At 44.5% G+C, this 18,380-nt stretch overlaps 1 protein-coding gene across 3 annotated transcripts; it reads left to right on the forward strand.

Moving 5' to 3' along the window:
- Nucleotides 1–308: 308 nt before the first annotated feature.
- LOC139066221 (zinc finger protein 665-like) lies at nucleotides 309–18,120 on the forward strand. Of its 3 annotated transcripts, none has more exons than XM_070548513.1 (4): nucleotides 309–642; nucleotides 6,405–6,500; nucleotides 6,588–6,670; nucleotides 15,637–18,120. In XM_070548513.1, exon 4 carries the CDS (start codon nucleotides 15,858–15,860, stop codon nucleotides 17,814–17,816), a length of 1,959 nt encoding a protein of 652 aa, XP_070404614.1. In that variant the 5' UTR covers nucleotides 309–642; nucleotides 6,405–6,500; nucleotides 6,588–6,670; nucleotides 15,637–15,857; the 3' UTR covers nucleotides 17,817–18,120. The 3 variants fall into 3 exon arrangements, with proteins under 3 accessions (XP_070404614.1, XP_070404613.1, XP_070404615.1); XM_070548512.1 differs by having other exon boundaries at nucleotides 6,596–6,670; XM_070548514.1 differs by lacking the exon at nucleotides 309–642 and having other exon boundaries at nucleotides 4,738–6,500; nucleotides 6,596–6,670; nucleotides 15,637–15,721; nucleotides 15,801–18,120.
- The last annotated feature ends 260 nt before the right edge of the window (nucleotides 18,121–18,380 follow it).

The raw sequence follows: 18,380 nt of genomic DNA on the forward strand, positions 1-18,380 counted from the left end.
CCTCCAATGATGTTTGCTCAACATTTTGAGTTGTTGGTTATTGTAATATTCTCAGGTTACTTATCTTTCAAGCTGACATTTATTCTTCAGGCTGTTGACTTTAAAGAGTTGCTGTGTGAATATTTAAAATAAAAAATTAGTAACTAAGGAATCACTGTGGAGTTGCTTTTTCCAATGTGTGGTGGTCGGGTGGACTTGGGTTTGGGTGAGAGGCGTGCAGGCACGTGGGGGGGGGGGGGGGGGGCACATGGGCACTCTCGCCTTGGGCGCCAAATTACCTAGAGCCGGCCCTGCGGGTTGCGATTTGTTGTGGTTGGACTTTTATGTTGAAGAGCTGTTCTTGGCCGGCTGTGTGCAGAGTTCCGGTTCGGTTGTTTAGAAGAAAACGAGCTAGTGTGATCGGAGATCGTTAACGGTGTTTCTGCTGGAGTTAAGACGTGGGCTGCGGCCAACAGTAACCCGGAATAAAGATCCGAAACGGAAACAACAAGTTGGAGTCATTAGCATCTCTTAGAAAAGGCAAAAGTGTGTTTTATAGGTGTGGTGGCTTTTGTTGAGCCGTGGCGGTGCGACACGAACTAGTTTAGCCCAGCAGAAAGGCCCCGCGGCTGGCTGGACCCAGCTCGACACAGCAGCAGAGCGGTAAGCTTCATATCACTCTAAAATGTCGGCTAACTTTACTGTACACGTTCATTTACGGGCATTAGCAGCGTGCTAGCATTAGCATCCCACCTGCTAACGCTAGCACAACATGCTAGTAAAGTTAGCACCCAGATTAATGTGGATTCGGACGATTTTCGTGGAATAAATCGTGATCTGGGAATTGTGATGAACGCCTTTTTACACCAGATGATAACCTTCCACTGACTGTAGCAGCAGAGCGCCTGTGTGTGTTACTCCGTGAGTGTGATGTGATGTTAGCATCCAGTAAATAAACCCCACATCAGCTAAAGAGCAGCGCGACTAAACGAGGCTGAAGTTAACCTCCGATTCGGGAAACGGCTAAAGGGCCGTTACACACAATTTTTCTCTACTCTGACCTTATTTAATCTCCTCTTCCTCAAAAACTACAACACCCACACTATTCAGACCTGTTCTAGAATATTCTACTATAAAAGCAGATCAAATTAAACAGTATAGGATTTGTGGTCCTTTCCCTGATTTGTGAAACTTCAACAAAGCCTGATTTATGGGGGTTTTCAGCATCTGGCCAACGATGGAACAGCTGTAGCTCAAAAACTACAACAGACACTCTGTTAAACCTGTTCTAGATTATTCTACAATAGCAGATTGCATACAACCCTGTTTTGGATTTGTGAAACTAGGGCTGCACGATATTAGGAAAACCTGCGATATTCGATAACAGTGCTTAATATTGCGATATCGATATTACTCACGATAAATGAACAAATACTAAAGTATGCAGTGTTGATGTTGTCTGGCGTGTGACGTCTGCTCTGGGTTCAAAGCAAACAAAAACTAATGCATGAATTCCATTACAACATAACATTTTTATTGCAAACATATGCAGCTGCACCTGCTACTGTATTAGCAGCTGCACCTGCTACTGTATTAGCAGCTGCACCCGCTACTGTATTAGCAGCTGCACCTGCTACTGTATTAGCAGCTGCACCCGCTACCGTATTAGCAGCTGCACCTGCTACTGTATTAGCAGCTGCACCCGCTACTGTATTAGCAGCTGCACCTGCTAATGTATTAGCAGCTGCTCCCGCTACCGTATTAGCAGCTGCACCTGCTACTGTATTAGCAGCTGCACCCGCTACTGTATTAGCAGCTGCACCTGCTACTGTATTAGCAGCTGCACCCGCTACCGTATTAGCAGCTGCACCTGCTACTGTATTAGCAGCTGCACCCGCTACTGTATTAGCAGCTGCACCTGCTAATGTATTAGCAGCTGCACCTAATACAGTATTAGCAGCTGCACCTAATACAGTATTAGCAGCTGCACCTGCTACCGTGTTAGCAGCTGTGCCTGCTAATGTATTAGCAGCTGCACCCGCTACTGTATTAGCAGCTGCACCTGCTACCGTGTTAGCAGCTGCGCCTGCTAATGTATTAGCAGCTGCACCTGCTACCGTATTAGCAGCTGTACCTGCTATCGTATTAGCAGCTGCACCTAATACAGTATTAGCAGCTGCACCTGCTACTGTATTAGCAGCTGCACCTGCTACCGTGTTAGCAGCTGCACCTGCTACCGTGTTAGCAGCTGCACCCGCTACTGTATTAGCAGCTGCACCTGCTACTGTATTAGCAGCTGCACCCGCTACCGTATTAGCAGCTGCACCTGCTACTGTATTAGCAGCTGCACCCGCTACTGTATTAGCAGCTGCACCTGCTAATGTATTAGCAGCTGCACCTAATACAGTATTAGCAGCTGCACCTGCTACTGTATTAGCAGCTGCACCTGCTACCGTGTTAGCAGCTGCGCCTGCTAATGTATTAGCAGCTGCGCCCGCTACTGTATTAGCAGCTGCACCTGCTACCGTGTTAGCAGCTGCGCCTGCTAATGTATTAGCAGCTGCACCTGCTACCGTATTAGCAGCTGTACCTGCTATCGTATTAGCAGCTGCACCTGCTACCGTATTAGCAGCTGCACCTGCTACCGTATTAGCAGCTGCACCTGTTACCGTATTAGCAGCTGCACCCGCTACTGTATTAGCAGCTGCACCTGCTACCGTGTTAGCAGCTGCACCTGCTACCGTGTTAGCAGCTGCACCTGCTACCGTGTTAGCAGCTGCACCTGCTACCGTATTAGCAGCTGCACCTGCTACTGTATTAGCAGCTGCACCCGCTACTGTATTAGCAGCTGCACCTGCTACCGTGTTAGCAGCTGCACCTGCTACTGTATTAGCAGCTGCACCTGCTACCGTGTTAGCAGCTGCACCTGCTACTGTATTAGCAGCTGCACCCGCTACTGTATTAGCAGCTGCACCTGCTACCGTGTTAGCAGCTGTACCTGCTACTGTATTAGCAGCTGCACCCGCTACTGTATTAGCAGCTGTACCTGCTACTGTATTAGCAGCTGTACCTGCTACTGTATTAGCAGCTGCACCTGCTACTGTATTAGCAGCTGTACCTGCTACTGTATTAGCAGCTGCACCTGCTACTGTATTAGCAGCTGTACCTGCTACCGTATTAGCAGCTGTACCTGCTACCGTATTAGCATCTGTACCTGCTACCGTATTAGCAGCTGCACCTGCTACCGTGTTAGCAGCTGCACCTGCTACCGTGTTAGCAGCTGCACCTGCTACTGTATTAGCAGCTGCACCCGCTACTGTATTAGCAGCTGTACCTGCTACTGTATTAGCAGCTGCACCTGCTACTGTATTAGCAGCTGCACCTGCTACCGTATTAGCAGCTGTACCTGCTACTGTATTAGCAGCTGCACCTGCTACTGTATTAGCAGCTGCACCTGCTACCGTGTTAGCAGCTGCACCTGCTACTGTATTAGCAGCTGTACCTGCTACTGTATTAGCAGCTGCACCTGCTACCGTATTAGCAGCTGCACCTGCTACTGTATTAGCAGCTGCACCCGCTACTGTATTAGCAGCTGTACCTGCTACTGTATTAGCAGCTGCACCTGCTACCGTATTAGCAGCTGCACCTGCTACTGTATTAGCAGCTGCACCCGCTACTGTATTAGCAGCTGTACCTGCTACTGTATTAGCAGCTGTACCTGCTACTGTATTAGCAGCTGCACCTGCTACCGTGTTAGCAGCTGCACCCACTACTGTATTAGCAGCTGTACCTGCTACCGTATTAGCAGCTGCACCTGCTACTGTATTAGCAGCTGCACCCGCTACCGTATTAGCAGCTGTACCTGCTACTGTATTAGCAGCTGCACCCGCTACTGTATTAGCAGCTGCACCCGCTACTGTATTAGCAGCTGCACCCGCTACTGTATTAGCAGCTGTACCCGCTACTGTATTAGCAGCTGCACCTGCTACCGTATTAGCAGCTGCACCTGCTACTGTATTAGCAGCTGCACCCGCTACTGTATTAGAGGCTGCACCTGCTACTGTATTAGCAGCTGTGCCTGCTACTGTATTAGCAGCTGCACCCGCTACCGTATTAGCAGCTGTGCCTGCTACTGTATTAGCAGCTGCACCCGCTACTGTATTAGCAGCTGCACCTGCTACTGTATTAGCAGCTGTACCTGCTACTGTATTAGCAGCTGCACCTGCTACCGTATTAGCAGCTGCACCTGCTACTGTATTAGCAGCTGCACCTGCTACTGTATTAGCAGCTGCACCCACTACTGTATTAGCAGCTGTACCTGCTACTGTATTAGCAGCTGTACATGCTACCGTATTAGCAGCTGCACCTGCTACCGTATTAGCAGCTGCACCTGCTACCGTATTAGCAGCTGCACCTGCTACCGTATTAGCAGCTGCACCCGCTACTGTATTAGCAGCTGTACCTGCTACTGTATTAGCAGCTGCACCCGCTACTGTATTAGCAGCTGTACCTGCTACTGTATTAGCAGCTGCACCTGCTACCGTATTAGCAGCTGCACCTGCTACCGTATTAGCAGCTGCACCCGCTACTGTATTAGCAGCTGCTCCCGCTACTGTATTAGCAGCTGCACCCGCTACTGTATTAGCAGCTGTACCTGCTACTGTATTAGCAGCTGCACCTGCTACCGTATTAGCAGCTGCGCCCGCTACTGTATTAGCAGCTGCACCTGCTACTGTATTAGCAGCTGCACCTGCTACTGTATTAGCAGCTGTGCCTGCTACTGCATTAGCAGCAAAACAACAAACTGCATGCATGCAGTTTCTCAGTGACTTTAAAACATCACCTCCACCATAAAACTTTCTCTGATGCTCCAAATACAGAAAAACATCCCTTACCAGGGTTTTTAGAATAAATAAAAACATCATAAAATAAGTTTAAATGTTAAATAATAGTTAACATCACTTAAAAGCAACAGCAAATTCCCTCATTGCTACTGAACATGTTCTCCACTTATGTGGTTATGATATGAGGCTGTTGCTGTAATTGGGAAGTGAACTGTGCTGGGCCAAACTAGGAGAATATTAAGATTTTCTGAGGGAAAGAGAAAAACAATTGTCTACCTTTCAGAAGAGGAACTGGCAAAAAACTACATGTAAAATATGTGAAAACGTTTGTTTTTAACCCCAAATTGAACAAGTTTACCTAGATCTTATTCATCATTATATATATATATATTTTTTCATTTCCATTTAATAATCGTTCAGCTGCTGTTTTGTACAGATATTTTTATTTCTTCATACATTCTTATACATTTACATACTGTGTATTTTGTTGTACAGTTACTTTATTCTCAACTACAACTTATATATATTTTATCTTATTCCTTCCCAGCTAAATTTAGCTTTTATTCTAATTTGTATTGTATTGTGTATTTTGTTGTAAAGCTATTCTATTATTCAACTTTAATTCAGATATAATTTACTTTACTCTTTCCCAGTTAAATTGACCCTTCATTTTAATGCGTGGTGTACAGTTTATTTTTATTTTCAACTCTTAGGTCACGAGCAGTTGTGTAAGGCATTTCACTGCATTTTGTACTGTGTATGAATGTGTATGTGACAAATAAAAATTGAATTTGAATTTAAAAAGCAGCTCCGATGATGAAACTGCAACTATGATTCTGATAACAAGCTAACAAAGTGAACTAGCTCCTCTAAGATAAGCGGCTAGCAGAGCTTCTGACTGACAGTTTATGTGCAGCAGCAAATCAACTATCCTGATTAACAAGGTTATAAAAGCTCATGAATGAAAAATCACTTTGATGTGTGGGGGAACTTTTCCAGGCCCTCTTTAGCAGGGTGGGACTGGGAGGAGAGTGCTGTAGCCTTTTAGCTGGAAGCTAACCGGAGCCTGGGGCTAACACTAGCGACATGAAGGTGGGTTGGTTCACCGGCACGTGTCGGAGTCAGCCCGGTAAAAATGATTAACGACACCGAGCGGAGTCATGTTCACGTTTGAAAGCAGCGCTGAGTCCAGAAACATCAGCACAAAGTGTGTTTGATAACAGAGCTGTTCTCAGGCTGGGTCTTCCCTAAGGGGAAGGATCCATTTTATGGAGTTGCTTGCTGGTCAGCCAAAAACTGCTGAGTCACTCAGAAACTATGGGTTCCTGTTGCCGGGCAGATTATTCCACCAACCCCCACAGAGACAAATTACATGTCTTATCAGCATACCAGAGCTGGGCTGAAAGGACAACGCCCTGAGACTTACTTTAACACATGATTACTTAAAAAGAACATTTAAGACAGGAAAATACATTAAAGCTTTAACTCTCACCGACACTCGTCTGCATGAGCGTCAGAAATCTGATCAAATCAGCTGTAAAATAATGAAAACAACAGTAAAAAGGCTCCTTTGCTTTTTAGAGTCCACATCCAGAAGGCTGGAGCCGTGTTTCACTGACAGGCTGTCAGGCTAACGCCCTGATGAGCTCAGCTGGGACAAACTGGTCTGATGTTTAGGTAAGTGAAGATCTGCTTCTCCAAGGCCTTGAGATGCTAGTAAAAATAATGTAGCCAGTGCTAATGTTACTTTTCTTCTCCTCTGAGGAACACAGAACGCTCAGATGTTGGAGCTTCACGTCACCTACTGAGGAGCACCAGTAAAGAGACGGCGTCTGGACCAGACCAAAGTGAGTGATGACACTTTAGCCCTACACCTCAGCCTCTAGGAGCCACCCTCATCATCATTAACTCATTCACTGCCATTGGCGACAAAAGTTGTCATTTTAAAAGGAACCCAGGTTACAAAACTCTGTGCTTCTTAAAAGATAAATGTTAGTATCAGTTATATTAAAATGGTGTAAAAACCTTCTTGATGTCTTAATCTTTATAAAATTAGTAAAAATGGTTTAACTCGTAGGTCGCCATTGTTGTTAGCATCGCACTGCACTCTGGGTAGTGACGTCATATGGTTGTACCTCGGTTGCACCGGCGGCTTTGGGACCCTGTAGGGACTGTTGAGCGACATCAACACGTCATCTGTTCAGCCTTTTCACTTTGAACCAGAGCGAAACATTAATGATGACATCACTGACCATGTGTCACAACACGAGCATCAACATGAAGAGCAAGAAGGGCGGGATGAAGCGAGAGCAGGACAGAACCGGTGGCGCGTGTGCGGCAAATGCGTCTCCGTGGTAACCGAGAGGGAGAGAGCTCACATTTGTGTCAGCAGAAGTTCTCTGTAAGCTATCGTGTGATCAGATTTATTCAGTGATGAATGATTTAGGAGAATTTTAGCATCCAGAGCTGTCGTGTGCTTCATAGATGATTAGGATGTTCAGTGTGTTAGCAGAGTTTCGTTTACCCAGCGGTTGGTCCAAGACTCCAAAATGAATCTCCAGGATTAAAAAGGAGGAAATAAATCCATATATAGAGCGTCTGTTTCACGGGCCTTCACTGGTGGTAGCACACACTGATTGCAGCCACTAAACACCAATGCTCCCTTTTATTGGTCACTTTATGGGGTCAAAGTTTAACTTCCTCTACAGGTACTTTTCAGTATAAAAGCATACATGTATATACACACACATTCTTATCTACATATTTACACAGATGCATAACATAACAGAGCATAACAGAGCACATTAGACTGATGCTTAACACAGTGAAACCACTTTAATCGTTGTTGCAGATATTATATATGTGGACAACACTGAGTTGCTACACTTACTGCTTGTTTTACTGACGGGAGAGCTGAACGTTCAGCTTCATCCGTGATGAGTGGCGTGTCCGATGGTTGGCTGAACGTGACAGAAGCAGCCGGAGCGGGTTATGGGCTCAGGACAGCGACCCCCCCCCCGTCTCCTACACATCTGTGGTCCCTCACACTCTATTGGACGCTCCTATAGAGAAACCTTACATAAACAAGTGCGTGTACACACACAGGTGCTCTCAAAAGTTTGGGCTTGGGCACGTTCAACACAGGTCTTAAGGCTGTCGTTGCCACTAAATGCACTGTGATTTATTATCGTGTGATTGTTCAGTTAAACAATGTTGATTTTATATTTCATCATCAGGTTGACGCAGTGATAGCTTGCTCCTGATGTATTGTTCAGGGTGTCCCTTTTTTTTTTTAAATCTTTTCTCTTTCTGCAGGTCTAGAAGCAGACTCTAGTTCATTATTGTTTATTTTTGTGGAACCTCCCACCCCCTTCCCCCCATCTCCCCGCCTCTTGTCTTTTCCTTTCTCTTTCACCTCTGACTCCGTGTCTGGTCGGAATTACAAAGCATTCAACAACAATAACAATAAAGTTTTAAGTATCAGGCGTGACATTAAAAGCAGACGCTTTGATGCTCCACCTGAGAGTAAATCTGTAAGGCTTGTTACCAGCATTCAGACATCAATTCTGTTTGCTTCACAGCCAGACAGGACACGGGGAAGAAAAAGAGAGACGAAATGAATACACACCCAAGCATCGTTCACAGGATCTCTCAGGGAACATCCGTTCTCTGAGGGTTTTTATTAGCAAGCACACACAACACATCACATCACACTCCTAAACTGCTCCGTAGAGATTCAGGTGGAAAGCTGTTTAACGTAGGGAGTAAAAACAATACCACAACTCCCTCAAACAAAACCAGGTGCATTCAGTCAACATGCTGTTTCCCATGGGAGTATAACTGATAACGCAGACCAGCGTGGTCTGAGGAAGGTGGTTGTCCTCCCTGTTGGACGGGGAAGAAGAAGAAGAAAATATCATTTCTATAGCGCCTCTCAAGATAAAAATCACGAAGGTCATACAAAAGCCAGCCTGAACAAGTGAGTCTTCAGCTGTGTTTTAAAGGAGACCACTGATGTCAGGCTCAGGGGGAGAGAGTTTCAGAGTCTCGGGGCCACAGCAGCAGACAATCTGTCACCTTTGACCTTTAGCCTGGTGCTGCACAACCAGTAGGCTTTGATCACTGGACCTCAGACACCTGCTGGGGGTGTAGGGACTAAGAAGATCACCAATGTAAGATGGTGCTTGTCCATGTAAGGCCCTATAGACCAGAACCAGGATCTTGAAATGAACCCTGAAGTTGACTGGCAGCCAGTGAAGCTGGAGGAGAAGCGGGGTGATGTGGGTGTGTTTGGAGGACTTGGTCAGAAGCCGAGCACAGGCGTTCTGAACCACCTGTAGACGGTTCAGGGAGGTTCTGCTCAGACACGTGAAAAGAGAGTTACAGTAGTCTAAGCGTGAGGAGATGAAGGTGTGGAGAACTGTCTCAAGTTCAGAGCGGGACAGAATGGGACTCAGCTTAGCAACGTTCCTGAGATGGAAGAAGGAAGAGCGAACAAGAGAACTGGCATGAGAATCCAGGGTGAGAGCTGGGTCAAAGGTCACGCCAAGATTCCTGACAGAAGGTTTGGTGTGAGAAGCAAGCTGACCAAGAGAGTCTCTGACTTTGGGAACCAGCTTGTCTGGGGCACAGATGAGGATCTCAGTCTTATCTTCATTCAGCTGAAGAAAGCTCCCACCATCCAGGTTTTGATAGAGTCTAAGCAGGTGTGTAACAGCTGCAGCTTAGACATCTCATGGGGCTTAAAGGAGATGTACAGTTGGATGTCATCTGCATAAAGATGGTAGGAGATTCCTTTGAAGGAGCTCAGGATGTGCTGAAGAGGAAGCAGATAGAGGAGGAAGAGCAGAGGCCCCAGCACAGAACCTTGTGGGACACCAGGGTTTCCCTTACATAGGCGTAGCCGTGGCGGGCCGCCACGGCTGGATTCCCACTGCCACGCCTACAAGATCCCAAGTTTTTATTTTTTGTGCTGTTTCCCGAAGAAGTAGCGGGAACTACCATGTTGTCGCTTGTGATCTCAGCCGGCAGGCAGCAAGGAGGAGCAGGCAGGGCAAGGTGCAGTTACAGCATAAGTTACTGAGTTTAAAATTAGAAAGGTAGCAGTGGATATAATGCTTTGTGGTTTACATGTTTCAGCAGCATTAAGATAAACGAGTGTTGACGATCTTGACAGGTTCTCCTCCCCCCACCAGGCTAATCATCACTTATTCATGTAAAATTTATTTTGCAGTTTTGAAGAAATTTGGTTTTGGTGATAAATTCACTTCTTGGATTCAGCTTCTTTATTCATCCCCTAAAGCCAGTGTTCACACTAATGATGTTTATTCTGATTATTTTGCGCTGGGTCGTGGTTGCCGTCAAGGTTGCCCTTTGTCACCTTTACTCTTTGCCATTGCCATCGAGCCGCTGTCCATTACATTAAGATCTTCTTCTGTATTCAAGGGAATCCCCCGTAATGGAATTACACATAAAGTATCATTGTATGCGGATGACTTGTTATTATATATGACTGACCCTGCTCGCTCCATTCCTGCTGTTTTAAGTATTCTGGAGAACTTCAGCTTGTTTTCAGGTTATAAATTAAATTTAGGGAAAAGTGAGAGTTTTCCTGTTAATACGGCAGCACGTCAACTCCAACAGTCCGATCTACCCTTTCGTCTTAGTCCCTCTGGGTTTAAGTACTTAGGGGTTAACGTGACTCGCTCTCTATCTGGCCTTAAATCAGCAAATTTGTCTCCTCTTTTATCTAGGATCACATCTGATATTCAAAGATGGGGTAATCTCCCGCTTTCTTTAATCGGTAAGATTAATGTCGTTAAAATGAATATCCTACCAAAATTTTTATTTTTATTTCACTCAATTCCCTTATTTTTGCCTAAACATTTCTTTGCTTCACTGGACAAGATTATTGGTTCTTTTATTTGGGGAGGGAAGCCGCCTAGGGTTTCTAAAACGTTGCTGCAGCAATGCAGATTTAGTGGAGGACTTGCATTACCTAATTTTCTAGCTTATTACTGGGCCGCTCACATTCAAAAACTCTGCTACTGGCTAAAATCTTCTGGTTCCTCGTGGTGTAAATTGGAGCTATTATCATGTAAGGGCTCCTCTTTACCAGCTTTGCTCTATTCCTCTTTACCCGTAAAACCCTCTTTGTATACTGATAATCCGGTGGTTCTTAACACACTCAAAATCTGGTTTCAGTTTAGACGACACAATAATTTTGTAATGCCATCCTCTTCGGGTCCTCTAACCAACAATCATTTGTTTCCCCCTTCACTTTTGGACACGACATTCTCAGTGTGGTGTGACAAGGGTATAGGACAGTTTAAACATTTATATGTAGTTGGTGTGTTCGATAGTTTTCCCAATTTGTCTTCTCGTTATAATCTCCCTATTACCCATTTGTTTCGCTATTTTCAAATTCGAAATTTTGTTGCCAAGTGTTTCCCGAATTTCCCCTTTTTACCTCCAGAACAGCGGTGGGAAACTATGTTAAATTTTATTCCTCATCACAGAGGAACCATTTCGAAACTTTATGATGCTATTCTGTCTCTTACTAACCACTCTAAGGTTAAGCTTAGGGGTATATGGGAAGGAGAACTAGGAATTGGAATACATGAGGAGTCTTGGGAACAGGCTATAGCAAGGGTACGATCTTCCACCTCCTGCGCTCGTCTTGGACTTATCCAATTTAAGGTCATTCATAGGGTGCATTTCTCTAAGTCTAGACTTTCTGAACTGTATCCGGAAGTGGAAAATAAATGTGATAAATGCCAGGGTTCTCCTTGTCACCTTAGCCACATGTTTTTTTTGTGTCCTGAGTTACAACGTTTCTGGACAGGGTATTTTGCTATTATGTCAACTGTTCTTGGCGTAACTCTTCATCCTTGTCCTCTGATTGCGGTATTCGGGATTCCTGACCGCTCACTTATACTGGACTCCACACAAAAGGATATCATTGCCTTCACATCCCTATTAGCGAGACGTTTGATATTGTTACATTGGAAGTCTGCTAAGTGTCCTACTGTTTCCCAGTGGCTTAAAGATGTCATGTTTTTTTTAAAACTTGAAAAAATTAAATATACGCTGAGTTTTTTTCATAAGTGGCAACCCTTTATCTCTTATTTTACTAGTTTAGAGGTATTACCTGTTTAATTGTACTTCTGTTATTGTTATATTCCGGTAATATGTTTGACGGTTGTGTTGATCTGTGTGGGACGGGGACGGGGGGGTGGGGGGGGGGTGTTTGGTATGGTTTTTTTTTTGTCTAATTGTCTTGTCCCCCTTCTTTTTTTTTGTTGTTGTTGTTGTTCTGTCTGATTGTTGTTATTCACCTAGAAAAAATGAAGAAAGGTTAATTGTATTTTGGTAATTGCAAGTAGTGTTGTTTTCTTTTTTCAATAAAAATATAATTAAAAAAAAAATTCATGTAAAATTTATTTATTTTTTCATGTCTGACTTTAACCGCATCTAATACTGTATTACGGCGTGAGCGCAACAGCGACAACTTAAGATCGATGTGTGAGCAGCCTGAGAGGTCGGGTGTTTTCATCGGAACCCTTAAAACCTCCAGCAGGCTACGCTGCACTATTGACGTGTTAGCGCGCGGCGCTAACAACTTAGCGACGTGACATGTCCCGGAGAAAGCGTAAAAACACGTTGGACGCTCTTCTGAAGCGGGAAAATAACACCGCTTCTTAAGCAGAGCACGACGTCGCCTCGGCTCGTTCACCCTCTGCCGAGCCGGACTGAGCTCGATAACATTGACCCAGCACAGCCACTGGGTCGATGGAGCTGCCCCGTGACTGCCTGATGGAAAACCAGCGGGTTTCATCAGACTCGTAAAGTTTCTTGTTTTTGCTGGGGACCCCCTGTATTTTACCGCTCCCTCCTGCAGTCTTCTAGCTTAGTGAACTAGACCAAATTCTTGCTTTGCAAATTTTGGTCTAGGCACGCTCCATTAGAGCCTCCGCAGCTCCTACCAGGACTCTGGCTAGCCAATCACAGCTCTCTAGAGGGGTTTCAAACACATAAAGAGCTGTGATTGGTCCATAATGGTGGGCCAATCATAGTGCTCTATCTGCTTAGTGAACAAATCAGAGCTTTATCCGCTTTGTGGGCCAATCAGGGCACTCTATATGCCTGGTGGGTGGGATGATGCAACAGAGTGAAACAAGAGTATGTCACATTCATTGTCCAGTGGAATGCGGAGATCATTTGAAAGACAACAGTAGAACCCGCCCCACAACCGAGAGCCGTCAATGGAGCGTGGCCAGACTAAATAATACATTTATTTAGTCTGGCTTTCCAGGCTAGCAGTCTTCCCCTATTAACATTTAAAATGATTCTGTAAATCCGTGTATCAATAGAAACAATCTCTGCCTCTGCCAGCTGCAGTAAATGTAGTTTCCATATAATAAATAAGAGGTGCATTCATCTGTGTATCTCCTTTGATCCGCATTAGTGATATTCTCAGCACCAGAACAGTGAAGCAAAGAAACATTCCTGAGTTTGTTAGTAATTTTATTTATTAGGTGCATCTGACCTGTTCTATTTTTCTCTGAAATGAGATCAAATCAGTGCTTCTATGGGTTGTCTCCACTCTGCACTGGAAACTTTTACTTTATTTAGAGACGTGTCATAATTTCTCCCCAAGGCCCCCCCCACCCCCCCACCGGCCCCACCGCCACAGCTGGAAAAATTCCTAGGGGAAACACTGGACACCATGGGTAAGGGAGGTGGTGGAGGCTGAAGGAGAGATGCTAGATCTAACCTTATTGACTTTGTCCACAAAGAAAGACAGAAAGTTCTCACAGTCTGCAACAGAGTGGATGGAGGCTGTAGGAGAGGCAGGAGAGACGGTGCTGCTGATGGTGTTAAACAGCACCTTGGGGTTCCCTTTGCTCTGGGACACCAGGTTGGAGAAATAGGAAACCCTAGCGTCTCTGACTGCAGAGTAAAGCCGGGCGTACACTGTGCGACTTTTTCACTTTTTTGAGCCGATTTTCCAGTCGTGCGAGAATCCACGACATCGAGGCGAGTTTTGTGCCGAGCGTCGTGTCGTGTACCGGGGGTTACGAGAGGCGATAAACACCACGTGACCAGCCGCCGATCAGCAGTCGTGAGGTCGCAGGGACTTCTGGTGTGTTTAATATTTCGCTCGTCCCTCGTGAGGGTATCGCACTGTTGAAGCGGCGCTGCGAGCAGCTGCGACCCAAAAAAGTATCAGAACCGCTCACGGCGCATGCGCGCGCAATCCTGCATCAACGCCGGTCGCTCGCTATTTCCCTAATAACACACGTTGTTCGTTTTTGTTTCTACACGTTTTTTTACTCACAGAGATTGTCAAGAAAGCGTGTTTGTCGTGTTCATGTCAAATTAAACTGATCACAAAACACAGATTTACTTTCTTATTTCGTTTTCCTCATCCAACCCCCATAAATCCCTGTGTGTCCTCCTGCAGCACTCCCGAAGGACAACAGGCAAGACAAGACAAAAAAGTCTGACGTGTTGAGTAAAAACTGCTATTTTTAGCATATTTTAGGGCCGACGTGTTGCTACCAGACGTACAGTGTGAGCACAGGACTCGTGAGATCTGTTCTGCGAGGAAGTCGTACAGTTTGAGCTGAAGCTGAACGCTACGAGTGAAAAAGTCGCACAGTGTACGCCCGGCTTTAAAGGATGTCAGAAGATCCTTTAGGTGCAGCAGATGGACGTGGAGATGGGTTTTCTTCCACAAACGCTCAAATGTTTCTGCATTGGCGCTTCAGGCTGCGAAGGCTGTCATTAAACCAGGGAGTAGTCTCTATCAGTTGCTCTTCTATCAGCTTGAATCAGTCGGCCCATTCTCCTCTGACCGCTAGCTTCAACAAGGCATTTGGCCCACAGGACTGCCGCATACTGGATGTTTTTCCCTTTTCACACCATTCTTTGTCAACCCTAGAAGTGGTTGTGGGTGAAAATCCCAGTAACTGAGCAGATTGTGAAATACTCAGACCGGCCCGTCTGGCACCAACAACCATGCCACGCTCAGATTAGCTTAAATCACCTTTCTTTCCCATTCTGACCTTCAGTTTGGAGTTCAGGAGATGGTGTTGACCAGGACCACGCCCCTAAATGCAGGGTGGTAGAGACGTATGGAGACGGTCGTTCTGAGACATGAGACTGTGTGTTTTTGGTGAACATTAATGCAGGAGTGTGTAAAACAGCTCATGTTTAATTAAAATAAAATAAAATATTTATTTAACTTGACATGAATTGTAATGCTTGACTGTTGTGCTACAGCCATGGGAGGAACATTTTGGGTCCCAGCCAGATTCTCTGCTTCCCTGCTGCTCTCTCCATCATCATGCTGCTCCTTGCTCTGCCTCTCCACTTGTCTCTCCTTCACTCACCTCCTCCACTTCAGCCTACTTGTCTAATATATTAGCCACATGTTAGATTCCCTTCAGTCACCAATAGGAACGTTGGGAATATCACACGTATCACGGTACAGATCACTCAGAGGGAACTGGGTCACGATAAAGAACAATGAGCATCTTCATCTAACGTTACCTCAACATCTTCCTCGGCTTCCTTCCTCTTCTTCTGAAAATGCGAGCAGAAATGAGTCTCGGTGGGAACATGACCCGACATGAAGCTGTACGCTGTTACCGATCTGGAATTACGCATTAACGACACACCACATTGACTACGTTACTGTTCACATGTAGCAGCGTGCGTTAGCATGAAGCTGGTTTTCACAGGTCTGAACTAAAAATGCCTTCTTTTAACGTAAGGTTCCTTTCTTCCACCTTTTCTCTCCCTGTAGTTTTCTTTAACTCGTGAGAGCAGCGCACCGCACAGAAGCCGGCTCCTTCGCACACGGGGAAAAACGGCAGCACTGGTTTTTCAAAGTAAAATACATTTTAAAGTTTTGTTATATTTAAATTCATTTTAAACTGTGATAATTCATTCTCTGTAGTTTTGTGTCAGTTTAAGGAAGAAGGAAGAGCTCCTGAAGAACTGAGGCCTCCTTTGAAGCAGAAGGACATGGAGCCCCTCAACATGAAGCAGGAAGAGGAGGAGCAGCTTGATGAGATTAAAACTGATGCCACCAACATTTCATTCTCTGCAGTTTCTCATCAGGTTAAGGAAGAAGGAAGAGAAGTTCTGTTGTCACAGTTTGATCAGAACCAACCTAAAGACAGAGATCTTCCAACCAGCAGCACCACTGACCAGATGAAAGCAGAAAGTGGTAGAGAGGACTGTGGAGGAGCAGAAACTACCAGGAATCCAGATCTAAATCTTTATGAATATGATTCTAACTCTTCAGAGACTGAAGTCAGCAATGATGAAGATGATGACCAGGATGGCAACAATTCTGACTCTCAGCTGAAACTCTTGTCAGATTCTGAGCCAAACACCAAAGATGATAACAAAGACTGGAAGGAGAGCAGGTCTTCTAAATCACATGTTAAGGCTGTCAAATCTTTCAGCTGCCCAGAGTGTGGTGAACAGTTTCTCCATGAGCGGTCTCTCCAGAAACACATGAGAGTGACAAGTCCTTCAGGACTGAAGTCTTCAAGCTGTTGTGTTGATAAGAAACGTGTTAGAGTGAAGCAAAATGTAGACTCTAGCAGGAAAGTTCAGACAAAACTAAAATCATTTAGTTGTGACGACTGTGGAAAAAGTTTCAGCTGCATATCATATTTAAACATTCACATGAGAATTCACACTGGACAGAAGCCTTTTGCTTGTGAGCTCTGTGAAAAAAGATTTAGCCAAAAGGGACATTTAGACACACACATGAGAATCCACACTGGACAGAAGCCTTTTACTTGTGAGCTCTGTGGTCAAAGATTTACCCAAAAGACAAGTTTAAACAGACACACGAGAATCCACACAGGACAGAAGCCTTTTACTTGTGAGCTCTGCGGTCAAAGATTTACCCAAAAGACAAGTTTAATCATACACATGAGAGTTCACACAGGAGAGAAGCCTTTTGCTTGTGAGCTATGTGGACAAAGATTTAGTGATAAGTCAAGTTTAAACAAACACATGAGAGTTCACACAGGGGAGAAGCCTTTTGCTTGTGAGCTCTGTGGACAAAGATTTAGTGATGAGTCAAGTTTAAAGAAACACATTATAGTCCATACAGGACAGAAGCCTTTTGCTTGTGAGCTCTGTGGACAAAGATTTAGTCGAAAGGCACATTTAATCCGTCACACGAGAATCCACACAGGACAGAAGCCTTTTGCTTGTGAGCTCTGTGGACAAAGATTTAGTCATAAGACAAGTTTAAACACTCACATGAGAGTCCACACTGGACAGAAGCCTTTTGTTTGTGAGCTCTGTGGACAAAGGTTTAGTGTAAAGTCTAGTTTAAACAAACACGTGAGAGTCCATACAGGACAGAAGCCTTTTGCTTGTAAGCTCTGTGGACAAAGATTTAGTGTAAAGTCAAGTGTAGACACTCACATGAGAGTCCACACTGGACAGAAGCCTTTATCTTGTGAGCTCTGTGGACAAAGATTTAATCAAAAGTCACAATTAAACAGTCACATGAGAGTTCACACAGGGGAGAAGCCTTTTGCTTGTGAGCTCTGTGGACAAAGATTTAATCGAAAGTCACATTTAAACAGTCACATGAGAGTTCACACAGGGGAGAAGCCTTTTGCTTGTGAGCTCTGTGGACAAAGATTTACCCAAAAGGGACAATTAGACCCACACATGAGAGTCCATACAGGACAGAAGCCTTTTGCTTGTGAGCTCTGTGGACAAAGATTTAGAGTAAAGTCACATTTAAACAGACACATGAGAGTTCACACAGGACAGAAGCCTTTTGCTTGTGAGCTCTGTGGACAAAGGTTTACCCTAAAGGGACATTTAGACACACACATGAGAGTCCATACAGGACAGAAGCCTTTTACTTGTGAGCTCTGTGGACAAAGATTTAGTGTAAAGTCAAGTTTAAACAGACACATGAGAGTTCACACAGGACAGAATTAATTTACATTATTAAAATATACATTTTGGGACTTCTAAGGGTGTTGAATAAAATGTGCTACTGATCTGGAAGCTCTTTTAACTAAAATGAAAGGCAGCAGTTTTATTAAATGTTTTGTTTTTGGAGAAGAAGTTCAAAGTGTTTTATTAAATCTCTTTGTTCACTATTCAGTTTGTTGTTCGCTGTTTCTGGAGTTTAAACGTAAATGCTGATGTTTTGCAAAGTGAGAAGGCTCGCCATCAAAGTCACCAGATTAATCCACTCATGTAATTATCTGTCATGCAAATAAACCTGATCAAAAATTAATACCTATATTATCCATATTGTTTGGCATCCAAATACAATTGGAAACTCGGATTCACAGTTAGCAAAAGTATAAATCTGGTTTTCTCAAAAATTGACTTTTTTTGTAACAGTTATTAACCAGAATATGTACAATGAACTGTTTTTAACGTTTTTCAGGTAAAATAGTGCAAACTTATTTGAAATAACAGCATAAGATTTGCTCACCGATTCCAGAGTTCATCTAGCTCCACTGCACGGTGTAGCGGCTCTCCCTCGCACAT

Source organism: Nothobranchius furzeri, chromosome 2 (genome assembly GCF_043380555.1).
Source record: "Nothobranchius furzeri strain GRZ-AD chromosome 2, NfurGRZ-RIMD1, whole genome shotgun sequence".
NCBI classification, from domain to species: Eukaryota; Metazoa; Chordata; class Actinopteri; order Cyprinodontiformes; family Nothobranchiidae; genus Nothobranchius; species Nothobranchius furzeri.

Coding starts and splice junctions, on each gene's coding strand:
- LOC139066221 (XM_070548513.1), top strand. CDS start 15,858: ATGGAGCCCCTCAACATGAAGCAGGAAGAGGAGGAGCAGCTTGATGAG.